General features: G+C 35.3%; 1 protein-coding gene and 1 non-coding gene across 7 annotated transcripts in view; one reads left to right on the plus strand and one right to left on the minus strand.

The window, feature by feature from the left end:
- The window catches only part of ADK (adenosine kinase), a 490,160-nt gene extending 472,790 nt beyond the window's left edge, over positions 1 to 17,370 (plus strand). For 3 of the 6 annotated variants that reach the window (XM_027595868.2, XM_027595870.2, XM_027595865.2), the window contains one exon: positions 16,557 to 17,370. In XM_027595868.2, coding sequence (XP_027451669.1) covers positions 16,557 to 16,681 — 125 coding nt within the window. In that variant the 3' untranslated portion in view covers positions 16,682 to 17,370. The remainder of the gene's footprint in view (positions 1 to 16,556) is intronic. The other 3 variants (XM_027595867.2, XM_027595869.2, XM_027595866.2) reach the window with 2 other exon arrangements.
- LOC113924029 lies at positions 14,721 to 14,827 on the minus strand. Its single transcript, XR_003520513.1, has one exon. It is a non-coding gene; the product is annotated as a U6 spliceosomal RNA (small nuclear RNA).
- Positions 17,371 to 18,645: the final 1,275 nt, after the last annotated feature.

Consider the following 18,645-nt stretch of genomic DNA (forward strand, 5'->3'; position numbering starts at 1 on the left):
CTCACACTCTCTCTCTCTCAAAAAACAAACGACAAATGAATCAATATTGGCTCATCAATTGTAACAAATGTACCACACCAATGCAAGAGGTTAACAATAGGGGAAATTGAAGTATGGAGGGATGAGAGGGTATAAAGGAACTCTGTACATTCCATTTTCTATAAACTTAAAAATGTTCCAAAAAATAGAGTTTATTTTTTTAAAATGCCAAAGTGAAAAAACTTTTCTTCCACCTATGTCATTTTATTAGTATCTTCAGTGTATGTGTATGTCCTGTTTCCCAGCTTCATCAGCTATGGTGTCCTATGGTGCTGAGTGTCTTATGGCCAGTGACCTCACCGTTTTTACCAAAAAGCTTGTTTTCATTGATAGCACATAATAGCCACTCTATCCAAATACAGTGATCCTTTCTGCTTAATTCTGTCAGGAATTTTCCCAGCAATCCCTTCTGGGGAAGCATTGGTCCTTGAATTTCCATTTCAAAAGATGCAGACTGATTTACTTGGCATATAGTTTCTATAGAGGAAGACTTCATTTGGGGAAGAAAGACTGAGGTAAAGTCTCCTCAGAAACTTTCTGAGATATGTCCTCTCACACAGCCTGTGTTTCCCTAAGTGTAAGAATACAGAAAGTAGTAAAGACCTTTATGTCCTTGAGGAATCTTCTAAGAAGAGTGACCAATTTCATTGTGCTTATACTGATACTGACACTGATTTACTTTGTGGAAAGCTCTATTCCCAAGTGGCTATAATTATTAATGAATTCTAAAGGCATAAGTGGAAAACTGTTAGAACAAAACATCACTTAGCTGAAATTCTTGAATGAGTTATTCTTAACTATTTATCTGAATAGTTAAATATCCCCATGTTATTGTTATTGGCTTTTTTTGGATTATAAAAGTAATATTGCTTATTGTAGAATATTTAGGAGATGAGCAAATAACATAAAAAATCATCTTTGAAATCTGGAAATGATAATGTTACCTTTTTAGATACACATAAGATTTTTGCCTTTTTATTATTTTGAATAAAAAGGTTTCTAAAGTGGGGGCACCTTGGTGGCTCAATCAAATAAGCGTCTGACTCTTGATTTCGGCTCAGGTCATGATCTCAGCCTCATGAGATTGAGCCTCTCATCAGGCTCCATCCTGAGTGTGGAGCCTGCTTAAGATTCTCTCTCTCCCTCTGCTCCCTCCACCCCTACCCCTCGCTCATGCACATTCTCTTTCTCTCAAAAAAAAAAAAAAAAAAAGTTTCTAAAGTGTATTGCATGGATCTTACAAAAGACTAAAAATGGAAGGAAACACACGTAGGATAGGTACAAACAGCACTCTGTACTACCTGTGAAGTTCTTCTGAAAATTTAAAATTATTTCCAAATAAAATGTTTAAAAACAACTGGAACAGGATGGATTATTTAAGGCATGGTAGTGGAAAAAAATATAACTTTTTGGAAAAAACAAATGTTGATCTCTACCAATCATCCTACTCAAAGAATTTCCAGATGGAATAAAAAGTTAAATGACCACAAATGAACTAAAAGAAAAGGCAGTCTAATATTTATCTGATCTCATGGTGTGGAAGACCTTTCTCAGCCTAAATTCAGTGGAAAATTTATTAACAAAAGGTTAATCTGGGCACCTGGGTGGCTCAGTCGGTCAAGCGGCTGCCTTTGGCTCAGGTCATGATCCCAGGATCCTGGGATCGAGCTCGGGATCGAGCCCCACATCAGGCTCCCTGCTCTGCGGGGAGCCTGCTTCTCCCTCTCCCTCTGCCTGCTTCTCTGCCTACTTGTGCTCTCTCTCTACCTCTCTGTCAAATAAATAAATCTTTAAAAAAAAATACTTTAAAAAAAATTAATCTCTCTGTATCACAATAAAAATAAAAGACAAATGACAAAGTAAGGAAAAGTATTTGCAACATATATAGTAGACAAACCGCGAATGTCTCTTAAAAATCAATAAAAGAAGAGAAGTATTCCAACAGAAAAATGGGTAAAAGTTGTCTTCAGTTTATAAAAAGAAATACAAATGGCTAGTAGGCATATAAACAAAAATGTTTTCACTATCCCTAATAACAAATAACTAAATTAAGACAAGATTCTGCCTTTAACTTTTCAAATTATCAAACAGAATTTTTTAATAGCAAAAATGCTGTTGGGAGTGTACACTAATAAGATCTTTTTGAAAAGAAATTTGTCAATAAGTATGTAAAGCCTGAAAAAATATTAATTACCCTTAAGGAAATTTATCCTAAGGAAATTAAAAATGTGCATAATGATTAATGCCATAAGAATTTTATAAAGATATTCATCACAGCGTTACTTGTAGTAAAAAAAAAAAAAAATAGAAACAACCTAAATAGCCAATACTAGGATTAAGTAAATTATGCTATATCCACATTTTTTTTTTAAAGATTTTGTTTGTTTATTTGACAGAGAGAGAGACACAGCGAGAGAGGGAACACAAGCAGGGGGAGTGGGAGAGGGAGAAGCAGGCTTCCCGCGGAGCAGGGAGCCCAATGCGGGGCTCGATCCCAGGACCCTGGGATCATGACCTGAGCTGAAGGCAGACGCTCAACGACTGAGCCACCCAGGCGCCCCTGCTATGTCCACATTTAAAAAGCATGGCCTCTAGGAATATTTAAAAATATGGGAAAATAATATACTTTTTATTGCAGAAACAATAAAATAAGTAGAAAATACAGCAGTACAAAAAGGATATATACATATATAGTAGAAGTAATAGATACAATGAAAAGTAAACATTGGTCCTACCCCAATCCTCTAATTCCCCTCCTCGAGGCAGCTTTCTTTGCTAGTTTTTTTTTTATATAATTTTTATTGTTATGCTAATCACCACACATTACATCATTAGTTTTTGATGTCGTGTTCCATGATTCATTGTTTGTGCATAACACCCGGTGCTCCACGCAGAATGTGCCCTCCCTAATACCCACCACCAGGCTAACCCATCCCCCCACCCCCCTCCCTCTTTGCTAGTTTTATTAAATCCATCTAGAAATATCCTGCACATGTACAAGTTTGTGTATGTATTAATATCCCAGTTTTTATCAAATGAGAATACTATATACTGTGCTTACTGTTTTATACCCTTGGTCTTTCATTTACTCATATCTTGGACATTGCTTCATAGCAGCACATAAAGATCTACCTCATTCTGGCTAACTGCTTTATATTATTCCATTCCATGGATTTAGCCACTCCCCTCTTCAAATTGATGGGTTTTTTTAACATAAATTATACAGTGTTTTTAAGAAGAAATATGGTTGATACTACCTTAGCCAAGTGATCAAACTTAACATCATCAAGGATGGAACAAACCAACACCATGTACCCCCAGTGAAATACTCTAAGAAGGACACAGCATCATTTCTGTGATACCCCTTCCAAACTTGTTAAACCTGAATGTAATCATGAAGAAACATTAGACAAACCCAGATTGAGGGATATTAAGCAAAACAACTTAGCTGGACTCTTAAAAAATGCCAGTTTTGAACTACTGAATAGGAGGGGGTACTTTTCTAGATTGAAAGAGACTAAAGGAACATGGTAACCAAATGGAACTGTGATCCTGGATTAGAAATGAAGCAGGAAAAAAAATCTATAAAGGATATTACTGTGACAAGCAAGGATACTTTAATATGTTCTGTATATTAGATATAGTATTAATATTAAGTTGGTCTTTTTCATTACAATGCTGCAGTGAGTGTCCTTGCATATAGGCCTTTGTACACATATATGCATAAATGTAGCTTAGAGGTCATTTCCAATTCTTAGAAGATTTGCTGAGCTTGGAGCCTTTGTGTACTTACAGGTTTTTGGTTTTGCTTTTTTAAGTTTATTTATTTAGGTAATCTGTACATCCAGTGTGGAGCTCAAATTTACGACCCCAAGATCAAAAGTCGCATACTCTTCTGACTGAGCCAGCCAGGCACCCCTGTACACTTACAGTTTTGGTAGATATTGCCTAAGTGCCCTTCAAAAATAGTGCTAACTTACACTCCAGTATATAATTATGTTCACTCTCTTTGATAATACAGTGTATTAACTATTTTTATCTTTACTGATCTCTTCAGTGAAAAATGGTATTACATTGTTTAGATAATATATATTAAGTGAAAAAGGGCTATATGACAATATCTATAGTATGATACCGAGATACATATGTGTGATTAATACTAATTAGATATTAATATCCAGAAAACAAATTCGATTTGTTTTTTCCCTTCTCTGTAAGGTATCTTTGGAGAAACAGAAGTTTTCATTTCAGCATAGTTGAATATTTTAGTATTTTATTTTAGAGTTAGTTTGTGCTTTTTGTGTCTTATTTAAGAATCCTTCTTACCTCTACAACATTAGTATATTCTTCATTTTCTTCTAAAAGTCCTACAGTTTTGCCATTCACATTTAATTCCTTGCTACATCTGGATTTTTTTTAATATGGAATAAGGTAATTTTATTTTTCTAAATCAAAAATTAGTTGCCTAAACACTGTTTTCTAATAAACTATCCTTTCACCATGTATTCATAATGCTAATTCCACTGAAGCTTAAGTTTCCACATTTGCATAGGCCCATTTCAGGACTATCTTTTCTTTTCCTTTGTACTATTTATACCTATGTCAATACCACACTGTACACTGTTTTTATTATAGTTTTATAATAAGTGTTGGATCTGGCCTTTCCTACCTGTTTTTCTTCAGTAGGAATGTTTGGCTTTTCTTGATTCTTTATTTTTCATACAGATTTTAGGATCAACTTGTCAGTTCCCTAAAAACTTGTTGAGACTTTGATTTTGTATTAATGAATCTTCTTATCCAAGAACCTGGCATATCTCTCTATTTATTTAGGTCCTTTATAATGTTGCTTGATAAGGATTTATAGTTTTGTTCATTAGAGGCTGGCATAATTTATGTTGCTTTTGTATCTTTTTTCAAATTTCTTTTGTTTTCTGATATATATACATATATGAATAGTTGCTGATATATATATATGAATAATTGATTTTTGTATAGTTTTCTTATAACTAGCAATCTTTCCAAAGTCCCTTAAGTCCAACAATTTATAGATTATTTGGGGTTTTCTTTTTTTTTTCTTTTTAGATTTATGTATTTATTTGAGAATGGGGGAGGGGCAGAGGGAGAGAGAGAATCTAAAGACTTCGTGCTGAGCCCAGAGCCCAACATGGGGCTCAGTCCCACGACCCCGAAATCATGACCCGAGCTGAAATCAATAGTCTGGACACTTAACCGACTGAGCCACCCAGGCGCCCATATTTGGGGTTTTCTATATACAGTCCTCTCAACTGAAAATAACAACAAATTTATTTGATTTTTTACACTTTTTAATTTTTTTTCTTAGTCTTATTGCTCTTGTTAGGCTCTCCATGCTATATTAAATAGCACTGATTTTTCTTTATAATGGGACTATGTGTGTTTTATTTACTTCTTAATTCTACTGTTTTACTGTTTTTTCCTACCTTTTCTACATTTATTGGTTATTACTTTTACAATCAAGAAAAAAAAATTTTCCCTTGCGTTCTTGAACTAAATAGGCTCTAAGTGAAGTTATAAGGGGTGGTCATTGAAAGTGTAATATACATGACCATGGAAACTGCTGTTGCTTCAAGTCTTGTACTAGAGGTATTACTCTATTTCATATTGGTAGTTTCCTCTGACCTTTAAATTATATGGCTTAAAAACTACTTCAGACACATATACATTTGTCTATATTGTCAGGTAAACAAATGTATAAGAATTAAATTTAGCATAAAATGTGATTTTTAAAGAAAATTACATATATTCTAAAAATGCTTTTCAAATATTTTTCTCTCCATATACATATTATGGCCTGTTATGGTCTGTATATTAAAAGGTTTGGGGGACTATATAAGAAATAAAGAGATAATCACTGCTGTACTTATGCAGTATCGTTGGAGAAGCAATTTGAGATAATACAAGATGCTAACACTTGTAAAAGGTGAATTATTAAATTTCATTCTTCCATTGTGTTCAGAAAAGATGCATGATATGATTTTGATCTTTTTGTATTTATTGAGACTTGTTTTGTGGCCTAACATGTGATCTATTCTGGAGAATGTTCCATGTGCGCTTGAAAAGACTGTGTATTCTGCTGTTTTTGGTTGGAATGTTCTGTATATATGTTATGTCCATCTGGTCCAGTGTGTCATTCAAAGCCACTGTTTCCTTGTTGATTTTTCTGTCTGGATGATCTATCCATTGATGTAAGTGGGATGTTAAAGTCCCCTACTGTTACTGTATTACTAATAACTTTCTTCCTTTGTGTCTATTAATAGTTGCTTTATATATTTAGGTGCTCCTGTGTGCCTGTGTTGGGTGCATAGCTATTTACGATTGTTATATCTTTTTGTTGAATTGTTGAATTGTTATATCTTCTTGTTGAATTGTTGAATTGTTTCCTTTATGTAGACAGAGAAAGCTCTGTCTCTTATTGTCTTTGTTTTAAAGTCTATTTTGCCCAGGGGCACCTGGATGGCTGAGTCAGTTGAGTGTCTGACTCTTGATCTCAACTCAGGTCTTGATCTCAGGGTCATGAGTTCAAGCCTCACCTTGAGCTCCATGCTGGGCACTGACCCTACTTAAAAGACAAATAAATAAATAATGTCTATTTTGTCCGATGTAAGTATTGCTACCCCAGCTTTCTTTTTGCTTCCATTTGCACAGTAAATATTTTTCCTATTATCCTTTCACTTCCAATCTGCATGTGTTTTTAGGTCTGAAGTGAGTCTCTTGTCGGCAACATATACATAGGTCTTATTTTTTCATCCATTCAATCACCCTGTCTAGATTAGAGCGTTTAGTCCATTTACATTTAAAGTAATAATTGATAAGTATGTACTTTTTGCCATTTTGTTACTTGTTTTCTGGTTGTTTTTCTAGTTCCTCTCTGTTCCTTTCTTCTTTTCTTGCTCTCTTTCCTTGTAGTTTGATGGCTTTTTTAGTGTTATGTTTGTATTCCTTCCTGTTTATTTATCTTTTCTTTATTAAACACAAGAAAAAATCTGGAAAGAACACAGATATATGGAGGCTAAATAACATGCTACTAAACAATGAATGGGTCAACAAAGAAATCAAAGAGGAAATTAAAAAAATACATGGCACAATGAAAATGAAAACACAGTGATCCAAAATCTTTGGGATGCAGCAAAAGCTGTTTTAAGAGGGAAGATTATAGCAATACAGGCCTATCTCAAGAACCAAGAAAAGAAAAATCTCACATAAACAACCTAACCTTATACCTAAAGAAGCTAGAAAATAAAGAACAAAGCCAGTAGAAGGAAGGAAATAATAAAGATTAGAGCAGAAATAAATGAAACAGAAACTTAAAAAACAAAAGAACAGATCAATGAAATCAGAAGCTTGTTCTTTGAAAAGATCAACAAAATTGATAAACTCTTAGCTAGACTCATCAAGAAAAAAGAAAGAAGACTCACATAAATAAAATCAGAAATGAAGCAGAAACAACAACTAACACCACAGAAATACAAATGTTTATAAGAGAATATTATGAAAACTTATATGGCAATTGGACAACCTAGAAAAAATGGATAAATTCCTAGAGATGTATAACTTTCCAAAACTGAATCAGGAAGAAATCGAAAATTTGAACAGACCTATTACTCGCAATGAAATTGAATCAGTAATCAAAACAAACAATAACAACAACAACAAAAACCTTAATTCTTCCAAATTCATAAAATCTGTGTGGCATGGCTTTCTTATTTTATGACAACCAGAAAAGCTAAGTCATTCTTTTTGTTGTCAATATTGAATGAAAAATAATAGAGTCTACTGGGCTTTTAGTTCCACCCACCATGAAAACTATTAGGGAAGGAACTATGGAAAAGAAAAAATTGACTTACAGACTTTGTTCATTTCTTTCTAAAATATCCCTAGCTCTTAAGTGTCTTGATTAAGGCTTTCATACCTACTGACAATATTTCTCACTTTTCTGTAAATGACACTGAGGAAATTCTAGGTATTATATCTCTAATATGGTAACTACATAAAACAGACAAATTAAGTCAGGAAATTATATTGCCTTTTGTCCATACCAGCCATCCCACCTCTGTGTGCTTGGAGGAAACTAGCCTAGCACCTCCTCTCTGCACAGTTTAAACGCATGTTTCAGGTCTCATCTCAAATACTGCATTCAATTATGCTAAAGTCGATCACTCTCCTTAACACTGGTAAAAGAAAAATCCAAATGAAAGTAACCAGAAGGTAAGAAGCTACACTAATTGCTAATGGACAGAGGTTTATTCTGATAGCTCTGGATCTATGATTGTTCCAAGATTCAGAGCCAGCCAACACTAGCCCTAGGAACCAAATTCATTTGTCAATGAGAAGTCTTCACCCACCGTATGCCTCAAGAGCTTGAGACCTAAGGTTCATGACATGACCTAAATTTCAGAAGAGTCAAAGAGGCTGTGGGAATAAGCCTATTGGTAGAAGGATTAGAAAGGAGTTATACAGATACCAGAGAGGAGGAACCAAAGTAGAAAGGCACAACTGCCTCAGCGTATGAGTTCCTGATTGGAAACCTGTTCTGATGTTTCTTGTTCTCCAGTGTTATGCCTCCTGTTTTTGTTCTCTTGACTATGTTGGAAGGCATATATGCAGAACCTTACCCTTCGTTTTCAAGATAATGTACTGATGAGGACCATAAGAACCAGGAAAAAAGCACCAACAAAAAGCGTTCCTAGGTGACTTTTTCATGTTGAGCACACATGCCAAGTCAGTCATGTAAGATTTTTCTTGTTGAATTCCTGATAGACCCAAAATCTTTACTAAAAGAGAGCAAACTTCTTTTTTGATATATATCTGCAAGCCATATTTATCTGTTATAGTGTGTGCCAACCGTACTCTTTAAAATTCACCACATTCAGTGAATAAGATATGAATAATCACTTTGTTTCCTTGCTGAATAGTATTTGTATATATTAATAGCATATTGCTATTGTTGATATTTTTCCCTATCTAAAAAAATACTTTATTAGAATAATATCCCCAAAATGCAAATAACTTTTAAAAATAGAGGAAGACCAAAAATCCTTTAGAAGAATAAGTGAAAGATAAGAACAAACGAGAGATTTGTTCTTTAAACATATAAAATGTTCAGCCTCACTCATAATAAGAGAAATGCAAATTAAAATTACATTGAGATATCATTTCTAACCCATTGGCAAAATCAAAGCTTGACAGTACACTCTGTTGGTGAGGTTGTGGGGAAATGAGCACTCTTATTAAACATTACTAGTGGAAATACAAAGTCATTCAACTTCTACGAAAGGGGATTTGGCAATATCTAACAAAACTACTTAATGTATCTACTCTTCAACCCAAAAATTCTACTTCTAGAAATTTATCCTGAAGATACATCACCCCTCAACAACACAAAGGTATATATGCAAAAGGTTATCCACTGTGGCATTCTTTGTGACTGCAAAGCATTGGAAACTATATCCAGGTAATCAAAATGAACATCACCGGTGACTAGCAACTGGGCATAATGTGCCTCTAAATGTGATACCCTGAGAAAGACACAACATAATTTTTCTAGTATGCTGGCCAGAAATGTATAATCTGAATTAAATGAGGAAATACCAGACAAACCCAAAATGAGAATCACTCTGCTATATAGGAGGTAGGGGAAGACTATATGCTTCAAAAATGTCCCTGTCACATGGGCACCTGGGTGGCTCATTCGGTTAAGCCGCTGCCTTCAGCTCAGGTCATGATCCCAGGGTCCTGGGATTGAGCCCCACGTCCGGCTCCCTGCTCAGTGGAGAGCCTGCTTCTCCCTCTCCTCTGCCTGCCACTCTGCCTGCTTGTGCTGTCTCTCTGTCGAATAAATAAATAAAATCTTAAAAAAAAAGTCCCTGTCACAAAAGTCAAAGAAAGTCTGAGGAATGTTCCGAAAGTATAGAAGACCAAAAACATAACAAATCCTACACTAAATTCTATCCTGAAAGGAAAAAAAGTGGTATAAAGAACATTATTTGGGGGGCGCCTGGGTGGCTCAGATGGTTAAGCATCTGCCTTCGGCTCAGGTCATGATCTCAGGGTCCTGGTATCGAGTCCCGCATCAGGCTCCCTGCTCAGAGGGGAGCCTGCTTCTCCCTCTGCCCCTGCCTCTCTCTCTCTCTCTCTCTGACTCTCATGAATAAATAAATAAAACATTAAAAAAAAAAAAGAACATTATTTGGGAGTGCCTGTCTGGCTCAGGCAGTAGAGCATGCAACTCGATCTCAGGATTATGAGTTCAAATCCCCATGTTGGGTGTAGAGATTACTTAAAAATAAAAATGTCTTTAACAACAACAACAAAAAGAACATTATTGGATCATTGACAAAACTGGAATATGGAGAGTAAAATTAAATAACGGTATTCTAACAGTGTTATTGAGGTTAATAACTATGGTTATGTAAGAGAATAATTCTCAGGAAACACCGATGTATTTAAAGGTAAAGAAGCATGATAAATGCAAATACAGCTAAAACCTGTATAAAGAGAGAGTATATGTGCACAAAAGGAGTAAAATGTTAACAATAAGTGCATCTGGGTAAAGGATATGTGGATGTTTTCACATTATCTTTATTCTTGCAGCCTTCCTGTGAATTTGTAATTATTTCCAAATAAAGGGTTTTATTTAAAATACATTTTGGTCAACTAATAATTAAAAATTCTAACTTAAAAAATTATATTGGGAAACATTGCAGTAAGTCAAATAAGCCAGACACAAAAGGACAAATATTGTGATCCTACTCATATGAGGTACCTAGAATAGGCAAATTCATAGAGACAGAAAGTAGAGTAGCAGTTGCCAGAGGCCAGAAGTATGGCGGAATTAGAGAGTTATTGTTTAAAGAATATAGAGTTTCGGGGCGCCTGGGTGTCTCAGTTGGTTAAGCGACTGCCTTCGGCTCAGGTCATGGTCCCAGGGTCCTGGGATCGAGCCCCACATCGGGCTCCCTGCTCAGCAGGAGGCCTGCTTCTCCCTCTCCCACTCCCCCCTGCTTGGGTTCCCTCTCTCGCTGTCTCTCTCTCGCTGTCTCTCTCTCTGTCAAATAAATAAATAAATAAAATCTTTAAAAACATAAAATAAAATAAAGAATAGAGAGTTTCTGTTGAAGCGATGAAAAAGTTCTGGAAATTGATAGAAGTGACAATTACACAACTTTGCAAAATGATCTTAATGCCATGAATTGCACGCTTAAAAATGGTTAAAATGGTAAACTAGGTTGTATATATCTTTTACACAATAAAAAATTATCTTAGAATGTTTATTCATGTTATAATAGGATTCCCTATGATTCTTAACACATAAGCTCCCTTTGTTTAAACCATTTTACACAACCTTTAAGATTCACATCAGCTACTTTATGAAGCTTCCACTTAAAATTAATTATATAACATCTGTAGTTTGTCTCAGCTGGTTTTTCAAAATAGATTATTGAAAACTGTTATTCACCTGGGGCAAAGGTCTTAGCTTTTTTCTGCATTCAGGCTTTCCACTTGTCAATGCAAATGTCTCTTCAGAGCACTTCACTTCAGACATCAACTAGCTCTTCTCTTAGAAAGAGGATGCTGGTACTTATGCTTCACAAAAATATTTCATAAACGTAAGCTTTTCTTTTTCTCACAAAGATCATACCAGAAGGAATGAGGAAAACAGATGTTGCATATAAGGCTTCCCATAGACGTGTTTCCATTGTAAGCTGATCTGACTCTGAATTTGGTGTCTGCTTCATTCACTGTGTGGGCTGAGCATTTTAGTTTCACAGTTTGGCTGAAAGTTAACATTGACCTTTGTTACCTGAAAACTCAAATGATAAAATACTCTTACTAAACCTCTTGAGGGAGTGATTTCACATTCTAAGCAAATGTCTTCAAAATATATCACTCCATTAACCAAATTAATTTTATTCTTTGGTTGGGAATACTTATTTTACTAGATACAGAGCATTCCCCAAATCTGACAGGGAAAAAGCTTGTGTGGTCAGAGTGGTAGAGAAGAAAGAACATAAATCTCTTATAATGCTCTCTACAGGTCATTATACCACAGCTTCTCAATTAATCTTCACCCCCAGCAGGCTGCCAGGGCCTAGGGAACAGCCTGGAAGCCTGGCTACAGAACAGTTTCTCATTATCTGTTCTTCTGAGTATTTGAGTACTGCTAAGCAGCTCACGTTTTTCCCTAGAGGGAAAATAGCCCCAGATTCTTCTGTTCTTGACCTGTCTTATTTGTAACTATAATACTTTCTCCCTTTTTTCTTCTTTTATAGTTTTATTTTACTATAACTGATATACAATAAACTGCACATATTTAAACGGTATAATCTTGCAAATGTTAACATAACACACATCCATGAAACCATCACTGTAGACATCTCCACTACTCCCATGCTCTTTTGTAATCCTGGCTTCCTTCCTCTTCTCATCCACATTTGAATCATTTCCAGTTTGGGGCTATTATAAATGAAGCTGCTGTGAACATTCACTACAAATCTTTGGTGTGAATATATGCTTTCATTTACCTTGAGTTAAATGCCTAGAAATAGAATGACTAGGTCATATGGTAAATGTATGTTTGACTTTTTAAGACACTGACATATGGTTTTCAAAGTGGTATTAATAATTTTATATTCCCACTATCAATATATGAGAGTTCCAAATGACCCAGACCCTTGCCAACACTTGTTATGGTCAGTCTTTTTTAATTTTAGCCATTCTAGTGGGTTGACAGTAGTATCTAATTGCGGCTTTTAATTTGCATTTCTCTAATGAGTAATGGTGTTGAACATCTTTTCCTGAGCTTATTTGGCATTTGTTTATCTTCTTTGCTAAAATGTTACTTCAACTCTTTTGAACCCATTTTTTATTGGTTGTTTCTTATTACGGAGGTGTAGAAGTATTTAATTTGGAAAAGTCCAGTTATTTTTTCCTATGTAAAAGTTTGTACTTTTTATGTCTTCTGAGATTTTTTTGGCAAATTCAAAATCACTAAGATTTTCTATGTTTCCTTCTCAGAATTGTATAGTTTTAGCTCTTACAGGTAGAGCTGTGATCCATTTCAAGTTAATTTCTGTAGGTGATGTGAGGTAGGTAAGGGTTGAAGTGGTTTGTTTTTTTTCTCAAATATGCCATCCAACTGTTCTAAGACCATTTGTTTAAAAAATTTTCTTTTCTCCACTGGATTGCTTTGGTACTTTTGTCAAAAATCAATTGATGTTATAGAAGTAGGTTTATTTCTGTGTGCAAGACTGTTGAATCACAGATCCGTACCTCTGAAACAAATAATGCAATATCAGTTAAAAAAAAAAAAGAAGAAGAAGAAGATAGCAGGAGGGGAAGAATGAGGGGGGGAAATTGGAGGGGGAGACGAACCATGAGAGATGATGGATTCTGAAAAACAAACTGAGGGTTCTAGAGGGGAGGGGGGTGGGGGGATGGGTTAGCCTGGTGATGGGTATTAAAGAGGGCACATTCTACGTGGAGCACTGGGTATTATGCACAAACAATGAATCATGGAACACTACATCAAAAACTAATGATGTAATGTATGGGGATTAACATAACAATAAAAATTAAAGGAAAAAAGTAAAAAAGAAGTAGGTTTATTTCTGGACTCTTTGTGCAGTTGCATTGATCTGTCTTTCTTTATGCCAATAGCATAGTGTCTTGATTATTTTAGTTCTATAATAAGTTTTAACTCAGGTAGTCTTGTTTTTAAAGATGTGTTTGACTAATCTTAGTCTTTTGCATAGCCACATAAATATTGGAATCAGCTTGTCAGTTTCTATAAGAAAAACCTGCTGGAGGGATGCCTGGATGGCTTAGTTGGTTAAGCATCTGCCTTCGGCTCAGGTCATGATCTTGGGGTCCTGGAATCAAGTCTCACATCGGGCTCCCTGCTCAGCGGGAAGCCTGCTTCTCCCTCTGCCTGCCACTCCCCCTGTTTGTGTTTTTCTCTCTCTCTCTATCTGACAAGTAAATAAATAAAATCTTTAAAAAAAAAAGAAAAGCTTGCTGGAATTTTCCACAGAAAATTTTCTTAGTGCTCTTAATAATATTGAATCTCCTGACCTGTGAACACTTTCTATCCCTCCATTTTTATAGGTTTTTTTTACTACTATTTTCGGCATTGTTTTGTCCTTTTTCAGTGTGCAGGTCTTATACTTGTATCAATTACTACACATATTTCATGGTATGGTAAAAGCTATTTTTAATATCAATTTCTAACTGTTGCTGTACATACAGTTGCTATATATACACACAGTATGGTGTGTATACAGTATGGAAATTCAGTTGATTTTTGTGTAGTGATCTTGCTATCCTGCAACTTTACTAAAGTCACTTCCTAGTTCTAGTAACTTTTTTCTAGATTCCATAGGATATTTTACAAAGACCAGTAGTTTCTCAATCTCAGATTATAGACATTGTAAGATTTTTAGCAGCATCCCTCATTCTACTCACTAGATGCCGGTAGCACCCTCTGCCCCAGTTGTGAAAACCAAAAATTGCCAGACATTGCCAAATGTCCTGGGGCTGTGGGGGGGAGCAAAATTATCCACTATTGAGAACCATAGACTTAGACAATTATACCATTTGCAAATAAAGACAGTTTTACTTCTTTCTCCATCTTGATGCCTTTTTTTTTAAATGTGAAACATTTCACGAATTTGCTTATCATCCTTGTGCAAGGGCCATGCTAATCTTCTCTGTATTATTCCAATTTTAGTATATGTGCTGACAAAGTTAGCACTTGATACCTTTTACTTATTTCTTTTGTTTGCCTTATTGCACTGGCTAAAGTGTCCAGTACAGTGTTGAAGAACAAACATTTTTGTCTTGATCTTAAGGGGAAAACATTCCATCATCCACCATTAATAATTTTAACTGTAAATTTTTTAAGTGCCCTCTATCAGGGTGAGCATGTTCCCTTCTATTCCTAGGTTGCTTAAAGTTGTTATTAGAAATGTATGTTGGATTTTGCCAAATGCTTTTTCTTCTTGTATTTGGTTATCTTATGGTTTTGTTAGTTATGCTAAATTATATTGACTAATTTTTGAGTGTTAAACCAACCTTGCATTCCTAGGTGGGTTTATAATAATAAATTATTATATTTTTAAATATACTATTGGATTTGATTTGCTAAAATTTTCTTTAAAATATTTGCATCTTTTTTTTATTTTGGTGTAGGAGTAATGCTGGCTTCAAGGAGTAAGTTAAGAAGTACTTTCAGTTTTCAGCTTTCTGAAGGGGTTATTGTATAGGACTAATATTATTTTTACTCCTTAAATATTTGTTAGAATTCACCAGTGACACCACCTGGGCCTGGAATTGTCTTTATGGGAAGCTTTTTAAGTGTAAAATCAATATATTTAATAGGTACAAAGCTAATCAGGTTATCTATTTCTTCCTGAGCTTGAGCTTTGATAGTTTGTGTCTTTCCAGGAATTTGTCCAATTCATCAACTTGTCAAATCTATTGGCACAAAGTTGGTAATGTTTATTATTCTTTTAGTGTATATAGATTCTGTAGTGACATCATCTCTCTTATTCCCAATACTGGTAATTTATGTCTTCTCTCTCTTATTTGCTGATCATTCTGCCTACATGTTTAATGTTGTCCTCCTTAGACTCCCAAACCCATCTCCTCAACTCAGTGAGACTGTTGAGCTCTGCCTAGGTTGTCGCTCCTTGAGTTGTAGCCTAGTAACTCTCTCTAGGTGGTAAGCTAGAGCAATTTTACAGTTTATCCCATTTGTTTCCCTTCTTTCATGGATCTTTTACAGTATTTGAAAAATCTTGTTTCATTTACTTTGTCTTTATTTGAGTTGTTTCTGGAGAAAGCATAAGTGTATTTCCTTTTATTTCATCTTGGGCAGAAACAGAAGTCCTCAACACTGTTTTCTACTTTATCACATTTATTTTAATGTCAAGCTGGTCCATGGTGTTTGACTATAGAGATCACTTCACTGTTGCTTTTTGGAGTAAAAGGGAGATGTAAGGTCCTTTGTAACTCTTCAGCTCTTAAGTCTGTACTTGGAGAGACATCCAGATGATAGAATTTTGCCCAAAAGCAATATGCTAGGAATAACAACATGTAAGGAGTCCAGACAGATGGAGAGGGATAACGAATACCTTCTCGGCTACAAAAACCCAAGGTAATATTATTTGGCCAGTACTTCTTACTCACAACCTCTTAATCTCAAAACTAAAGGAAAGCATGATGATGCTTTAGGCATACAAAGACTAGAATGACTTGATGGTGAGTCGTCATGTCCCAACTTGAGCTCTTTAAAAGAAATATCGAGGGAAGCTCATGATGTTTGGGGGAAGAACTCTCTAACACTTGAGGTTTAACACTTAACTATCAACACTGAAGAAAGGGATAGGTACATAGACTAATTTTTGGCCTGACCCAAAATGACCTTTCTCATACTGTTATAATAGCAATACTCATGTTCTTCCCTTTTGTCTGTGTTCCAGGTTTTCTGTCTCAACTGGTCTCTGACAAGCCCCTGACTGAATGCGTCCGTGCTGGTCACTATGCTGCAAGCGTCATAATTAGGCGGACTGGCTGCACTTTTCCTGAGAAGCCAGACTTCCACTGATAGAAAAGCAGGAAACCCAAGCCCAGGAGTATAGACACTGCCCTGATTGCTTCCTGAGAATTCCCATATTAATAAAGAAGAAAATTATCTGCCTTCTTTTCCTACTATAATAATATTCATTCCTAATTTAGGGAATACAGTAATGCTCAGTAGAATCTTTATTCTCTCAACCTAAAAAAATGTCAATTTCCATAGTTTGGTAGTGCCACTTAAATGTTGATTAAACAGGAATATAACATTTCAATGGAAATTTTTATTTCATTTTCAATTATTTTGTAAATTCATGTGTATTTAGCAAATTGATCAGTTTTTACATTTCTGCTTTGAATGCAGATGCAGTTTAATATAATAGATTTTTAAACAGGAATTAATTCTAACACATCAATCTTCAGCTTTTTATACAAGTATATTTAATTTAGGAGTGTGTGTAAGTGTATATGTACGTGTGTATATGCATACGTATACGTATACCACATAGATAAATGATAAATGGTCAAATAAAGTAGAGAAATATGTATCTTGCCAAGTTATGCCAAATAATCTCTTTAGCACATACTCAAACATGTAATAAACTTTGGATAATTAAATAATTTGCCAAATTATGTTATATTACAGTATTCAAATTATAATCTTATATTTACCTATGATACTCTGTGATTTGATACAAATAAAAACTTACCATAATGGAATTTTTTCTGTCTTTGCTCTGTGCTCAATAAACTAAGGAAGTAAGATCATTATTTAATATTAGGCCCCAAAATGATATCTAATTCATTGATGGTGATAGAAAGAACAACATAATACATTGAAAAAGAAATTAGTATTGGAGACCGGTAAGTCACTGTTTTAAGGAAAATGGAATTGCATAAGAGAACCTCTGGAGTCAGACTTAATTACCTTTACATAACCTTGTGCAAATTACTCAGCCTCTTTTTTTTTTTTTTTTTTTAATTTATTTGACAGAGAAAGCACAAGCAGGGGGAGCAGCAGAGGGGGAGGGAGAAACAGACTCCCCGCTGAGGAGGGAGACCTACACGGGGCTCAATCCCAGGACCCTGAGATCATGACCTGAGCTGAAGGCAGACGCTTAACCTTCTGAGCCACCCAGGCGCCCCTACTCAGCCTTTTTTATCTTCAATTGCCTTTCTATAAAATGGGATAATAACTCCATGTACAAGATCATTGAGATGATCTGAGAGAGAATACCAAGTATAAAATGCTTGCTACATGCCTAGTAAGTGTTTAATAAGTTGCTATTTTTATCACTATGATTATTATTGTTGAAGAAGAAAAAGGTGGGGTGCCTAGATGGCTTAGTAGATTAAGGGTCCAACTCTTTTTTTTTTTTTACAATATTTTTTTTTTAAAGATTTTATTTATTTATTCATGAGAGACAGAGGAGGAGAGAAAGAGAGGGAGAAAGAGAGAGAGAGAGAGAAGCAGAGGGAGAAGCAGGCTCCCAAGGAGCAGGGAGCCCCATGCGGGACTCGATCCCAGGACCCTGGGATCATGACCTGAGCCGAAGGCAGACGCTTAACCATCTGAGCCACCCAGGCGCCCAAGGGTCCAACTCTTGGTTTCGGGTCAGGATGGTGAGATCGAGCCCCAAGTGGAGCCCTGCATGAGGCTCCATGTGTAGAGTCTGCTTGAGATTCTTGCCCCCGCCCCAGTATCCCTCTGCTCCTCCCCCCACTAACACACCTACTCTCTCTCTCTCTCTCTCTCTAATAAATAAATAAATAAATAAAATCTTTAAAAAAGAAAAAAAAAAGGTAACATTTATAAAACTGAATTCAAACCATAGAGAAGTGTTCAAGTTTTTGTTTATGTTTTGGAAAACTTTCAGGTATGCTATACTTGTTTGTCTTTTTCTTTTTTTAATTAAGATATAATTCATACAATTCATTGGGTTTTAGTGTATTCACGAAACTGTATATCCATCACCATTTTTATCACCCCAAAAA

This window comes from Zalophus californianus, chromosome 15, assembly GCF_009762305.2.
Source record: "Zalophus californianus isolate mZalCal1 chromosome 15, mZalCal1.pri.v2, whole genome shotgun sequence".
Classification (NCBI taxonomy): Eukaryota; Metazoa; Chordata; class Mammalia; order Carnivora; family Otariidae; genus Zalophus; species Zalophus californianus.